Source organism: Abrus precatorius, unplaced genomic scaffold (genome assembly GCF_003935025.1).
Source record: "Abrus precatorius isolate BTA unplaced genomic scaffold, Abrus_2018 Scaffold4, whole genome shotgun sequence".
Lineage (NCBI taxonomy): Eukaryota > Viridiplantae > Streptophyta > Magnoliopsida > Fabales > Fabaceae > Abrus > Abrus precatorius.
This window is the reverse complement of record NW_020874384.1, coordinates 3186872-3192394: the sequence shown is the minus strand read 5'-3', so window position 1 is coordinate 3192394 and position 5523 is coordinate 3186872. Positions and strand designations below refer to the sequence as shown.

The following is a 5523-nucleotide window of genomic DNA, read 5'->3' as shown; positions in this document are numbered from 1 at the left end:
AAAATAATTTTATGTTATAAATTTAACAATAAAATTATTATTAAAATAAGCTAAAAATTTATTTGATAAGTTATATTAAAAAACTTCTTCTATGCACTGTTTGTAAACTCTCCAAAGCAGTCCTTAACGTTTATTTTTAGAAGTGAAGCGTCCTTTAATATGAAATCCTAAATTAGAAGTTGAATGCTCCGGAACCATCAATTTAGCCATTTTAAAGATCTAACTCCGTTACCGAAATGATGGAAGTGTTTACTTTTGGTGCAACAATCAATCCAACATCAATTTAGCCATTTAAAACATCAATTAACATGTTCATATGACTTGGACTCCCAACTCCAGAATGTAACACCTTGTTGAAATTTTCTTCCATCATTCTCCACGATAAGTTACATTTTTTTCAGGAACTTCTTGAATGACAAATTAAATCACTCTTTCAAATGCAACACTGAGAAGTTGAGACGATCTCCAAGTCAACTTGACCAAACATGTGATGGTGCAATATTTTCACAATGTATTTTTTTTATCACCCCTTATAGCCAATAATGCAGCTCCGTAGGCAGCTTCTGTTTGATTTGCACGACACACTGGTAAACCAAGCACCCTCTCTCTTATCTTTATCCACTTCTCATTTTTGGCTCCTCCCCCGGATGTGAAAACTTCGTCTACTTCGGTTGCTCCTAGCTCCTTTAGCAACCCATATGCCTTTGCCTAAAATATCATTCAGGAGTGCTTCGCATTAGGTTACAGTGCATAAATGCAGACCCACTTGTTTACTAAAAAAGAAGTCTAAAATGAGTCAAGAAGGTTTTTACCTCTATACGCGCAATGGATTCTAAAATCCCATGCAAATACTCAACATCATTTTCTGGACGTGGAAGTAGCCTGCCCAAAAATCAAACTCAGTTAAGAAAATTGGAAGTATCGGTCGGTGGTGACATGTGCACCTGGACTTTGCCTTGATTGTGGTGGCACAGCTAGCAGAACCAAATTTGGATTTGTTACATGATCCAAAATGAAACAATCATTCAAGAAACCATCAAAGCTGTTTCTTCATATTGAACTAGAGACATCGTTTCTCCTTTCCGCAAATTGGTTCAGTCATCCAAAAGTCTGCCTTGAATTCACTTATTTTGACAAAATAATATTTTTTTCTTTTGTAATTGCCTAAAGGAGATAAAAAAGAACGACTATTCCTCTAAAATTAAGAATTACCAACACGCTATGCCAATTAAAACGCGTTAATGTGAAACTAAGTATTAGCACCTACGAAGATATAGCACCCTTAACTATTTAAGCAGTGCCTACTGAGAAATGAACTTACACGTAATGGAAATTTTGATTACTAAGCATTTCTTATTGAAAATGATAAAAGTAGGTTAATCACTAGCTATTGAGTATTGTTGACCCCTCACGGGATAATTTGTAAATTTACTGAATTGGCAGAGAGAAATTAATCTTTTAGAAACAATCAAACAAAATGATTTCCCAGGTCTGAGAGCATACCCAATTTGACAGAATTTCAAATTTATTTGAAAACACTTACTTAAAGAAATTGAATCACTTTACAGAAGATTCAACAAGCTAAATTGAAATGGGAAATGAATTCCAAAAATAAGTGTTCCAGCGCAAAGCAGAAGAGATTTACCTTGGAGCTAAATTTGGATCCGCTACTGGGAATCTTTCACCAGCTTTTGGCAGAGGATAGTAATCCAGAAGAGAAATTTGTGAGGGATTGATTTGTTCACTCAGTTTGTCTAATTGATCATCAGTGAACAGCTGTCTAAGAACAGCTCCACCAGTGTTTGAAGCACCACCAACAAGCCATTTATCATCAAGGCGATGACTATACACCCCAAACCGAGAATCCTCAATTCTTGTGTTGCTGAGAAGTTTGATAGCAAGGGTTGAACCCAATGAAGTAACCTAACCAAGAAGGGCTACATCAGACATAAAAAAGCTAATGTGGCTTATTTGCATAGATAAGAAACGTGATCTTCAAATTTTGAAAGAGCTAGTTTAGCAGAAAAACTTCAATGCAAAATCATAATGGAACAACAAATTTTCCGTTCTTGAAGCTGTATTCGTTTTTTATTCAAAACAGAATATAAAATCTGAAAAAAATATGAAACTTCTATTTTAATAAACAATCCACGAACTTAAGTTTTCTTTCTAAAATGTCTGCAGATAATCCATCATAAATAAATATGATAAGCTTTTTCTTTTTTTTTTAAAAAAAATTACCGCTTTCCCAGGTTGAGTAGCACGAGCTGCAAGAAATGCAGCTATACTGTCAGTGGTTCCAGCGCATACAACACAATCCTTTTGAAAACCTGAAAGAATAAGAACTATCCATCTGATTTTCAACTTCATAGCAGTAAAGGTTTAATTAGCAAATCAAATAAATTCTTATAGATACATAGCACAGCAATTGCAATCAGATAAATAAGGCTTCCTTAAATAGTTTAATTTGATTTTTCATAAGGCTTCCTTAAATAGAATATATTACCTAGGAAGGAATTCTCATTACAATTGAAATCAATGTAAACAAAACATACCAAATTGATTTCTAATTTCTTCCTTTAAACAAGCAATTGGAGTTCCCGGAGCAACTACTGAAGGTAAAAGATGATAATATGGTTGAGAGACTAGCCATGAAGGATATGAGTCCACTTCAGGATCATAGCCAACCTGCAAAACATAAAACAATGGTTAAATTTTCCAACTTGGACATAAATCCTTGATGTGAAGAAATTAAAAAAAGATGATAGAGGTTATTAAATAATGCCTTGAGAGCATTATTATAATCTGTAACTCCAAGCTTTCCGTGAAGAAGCCACAGAAGCCAATCCGCTTGGTGCAACAAAAGAGCAGATTTTTTGTCTGAACCAACGTGATTCCACCATGAGACAAGCTTACACAGAGTGGACGAGCCAGTGCAAACTGTATGGTTAGGAGGAGCAATAGATTTTACCATTGGTAGTGCATCAGGACAACTTTCATTGTAAAGAAAAGGTCTCCACAACGGTTCTCCAGTGTCACTGCAATCCCAAATTCACATTCCTACGTCATAATTTATCTTAATTAACAAAAATATTATAAAATTGTTGATCATCCACCTATCAACAATGATAGTTGTTGCAGAAGTCCCATCAATAGAAATGGAGGCAATGTGTCTGCGAAGTTCAAGTGGGACATCTTCAAGCAGCGAAGACAGTGTCTCCTTCCATGACCGTACCCAGTCATATGACTCTCCACTCTTTCTAGACAAGACAAACACAGAACAAAGTTTGATAATTTAATAATAAAAATATTTATTATAAATTTATATTTTTAATATAATAAATATGTTATTTTAGATACTTAAATTTAGTCCTGAGAATTAAAGTTAATAAAACATAAGGAAAATAGCATGTGATTAAAATGATACCGGGTAGAGCGGATACTCTTTCTTTGCCTCAGCTTGAATTGTGCCACCTTCGTCAATAATGGCAAACCTGGCACCAGATGTGCCAAAGTCCAACCCCAGATAGAGCCTTTCAACTGCTTTATTCTTAATCTTATTATTTCTATTTCCGTTTCCGAGGGACATTGATACTGCCTTTGGTTTTCTTACTTTATTGCATAACCCGTTGCCTGATGATAGGTTCAAAGTATTAATAGATTTTCTGGCATTAGGGGAAAATTTGAATAAATTGGAGTTGCTCGTGTAGGAAGGTCGTATACCACATTTTTGGGTTGATGTCCAAGATACTAAAACGATGCTTGCTGGGTGTGTTGTTGAAATAGCTCCTACCATATTGCAATCTTCTTAGCTCTTAACTTTTTCTGCCCATTCCTCGAGGATAAGGGACCTCGGAAACAATGGTGGCATAGACAAAAATAATAGTAGTAGAACAATTTATGCCCTGTGGCGGGTGTTTGTGGAATCGTCCTCATGGTTTAGGCCCATTTTGGCTTTGGGTCATTGGGCCCTCCTTGGTCCTTCTGGCTATTATTCCCATGACCCAAAAACACACGACATTAAAAATGACCATAAAACAGAGAAACAGAAGAAAAGTGTAGCGGTTGTTGGGTTTTTTAGAAGAAAAAAAAAAGTTATGTGGTTTTTAAAAAGCGTTTTCTATTTTTAATTTTAATTACATGATTATCACTTTATTTTTATTCTGTTTCTTATTTTTAAAGATTTATATCCGAAATGCTGAAAATGTTTTGTAATTAAAATAAAAAATAAAAACAAAATTTAAACCAAACAACCCCTTAGATACAAGAGCCCATCACGTGTTTTTGACTAATCCTATATGATTTTGGTCCACTTATAGCATATTTAATATTCCAATTTATTGACAACTTTTCACATTAAACCAATGGCAATGGTTTAATGTGAAACAAAACAGATCGGATTTTCAAAGTTTTAGCGAATTCAGCCTTTATAAAATCACATGATGTGCTTATAAAAGTGCAAGTTTCTGTTTTGGGGAAATTGGAAAGATCATCACAACATTAAGGGTATGTTTTTTCCTTTTAAAAATCAAACAAACATACTCTGAGTATTTTGTTTTATTTTATTTTTATTCTTGTTCTTTTGAAAACCCTAAATACCGTTTAGTATTTCACGTCTAATGTTAGCAATATGTGATTATTGTATCTTATAAAAAATTACTATAAGATCACTCAAATCGAGTAATTAATTTGTGATACTGAAATATTCTTAAGTTTCTTGCACATTGCACGCCTGAGCCAAAACCAGTTAATTTAGTTCATACATACTTTATTATTATTTTTAATTGTATTTAATCACTCAAATATTTTTCTACAGTAATGCTAGGTGTAATCATCGTACTTAGACAGTTATGTATTAGTATTTTTAGAGAAAGCAAAAAGCAATTAGAATATATTTGAAAGAACTTATAAAAAATACTTTATAATTTTTGTAAGTTATTTAAAATAACTTATTCAAATAAGTTATTTTAAGCTTATTCAAGAAAAATTTATCGTTAAAAGCATTTGTTTTAACACATTTGATTATATTATTTAAAACGACACTCTAATAATAATACCACCAAAAACAATATTTTAGAAAAATATATAAAAAGTAGTTTAGTATTTATAATACCTGAAATGAACACGCTCTTTGCACAGTGAAATAGAACGTTGCACATTGGAAAGGAATCAAGAAGTTATGAGGTAAAAACGAGCTCTGAATTGCACAAGAAAGTGCTAGGGATTGGGAAAGGATTACAGAAGAAAGGAAAACAAGGGAACTTTGGCCTCTGCAGTGTGAAAACCCAATATTGCCATCGATCGAACAAAGAAAAAAAAGTTGGAACACCCAGGAAACATAACTCCCCAAGCTCTGAAAGACGTCCCTAATTGCACGTGAATCACCAGTGATCAGTATCGTCACGGTCACAAGTATCATCAAAAAGTGGACCACAAGAAATAAAAAAGGTTACCTCGTGCATGTGCCATAAAGCCAACAACATCCACTCAAGGTGGAGTGTGCCAAAGTGGAAATCAATTTAT

General features: G+C 33.7%; 1 protein-coding gene across 3 annotated transcripts; it reads right to left on the bottom strand.

The window, feature by feature from the left end:
• Positions 1 to 258: 258 nt before the first annotated feature.
• Positions 259 to 3871, bottom strand: LOC113865167 (D-ribulose kinase). 3 transcript variants are annotated; one of them, XM_027499553.1, is made up of 9 exons: positions 3724 to 3870; positions 3428 to 3633; positions 3117 to 3256; positions 2972 to 3038; positions 2556 to 2688; positions 2242 to 2330; positions 1646 to 1923; positions 813 to 882; positions 273 to 708 (listed from the first exon to the last, which is right to left on the bottom strand). In XM_027499553.1, exons 1-9 carry the CDS (start codon positions 3794 to 3796, stop codon positions 505 to 507), a joined length of 1260 nt encoding a protein of 419 aa, XP_027355354.1. In that variant the 5' UTR covers positions 3797 to 3870; the 3' UTR covers positions 273 to 504. The 3 variants fall into 3 exon arrangements, with proteins under 3 accessions (XP_027355355.1, XP_027355354.1, XP_027355353.1); XM_027499552.1 differs by having other exon boundaries at positions 306 to 708; positions 2786 to 3038; XM_027499554.1 differs by having other exon boundaries at positions 259 to 708; positions 3428 to 3871.
• Between the last annotated feature and the right edge of the window lie 1652 nt (positions 3872 to 5523).

Excerpts from the sequence above, each read along its gene's own strand:
- LOC113865167 (XM_027499552.1), bottom strand. The coding sequence starts at position 3,796 with ATGGTAGGAGCTATTTCAACAACACACCCAGCAAGCATCGTTTTAGTA. Across the intron at positions 2,689-2,785 it reads ATTATAATAATGCTCTCAAG|GTTGGCTATGATCCTGAAGT; the intron begins GCATTATTTAAT and ends TATGTTTTGCAG. Across the intron at positions 1,924-2,241 it reads CTACTCAACCTGGGAAAGCG|GTTACTTCATTGGGTTCAAC; the intron begins GTAATTTTTTTT and ends CTTCTTGGTTAG.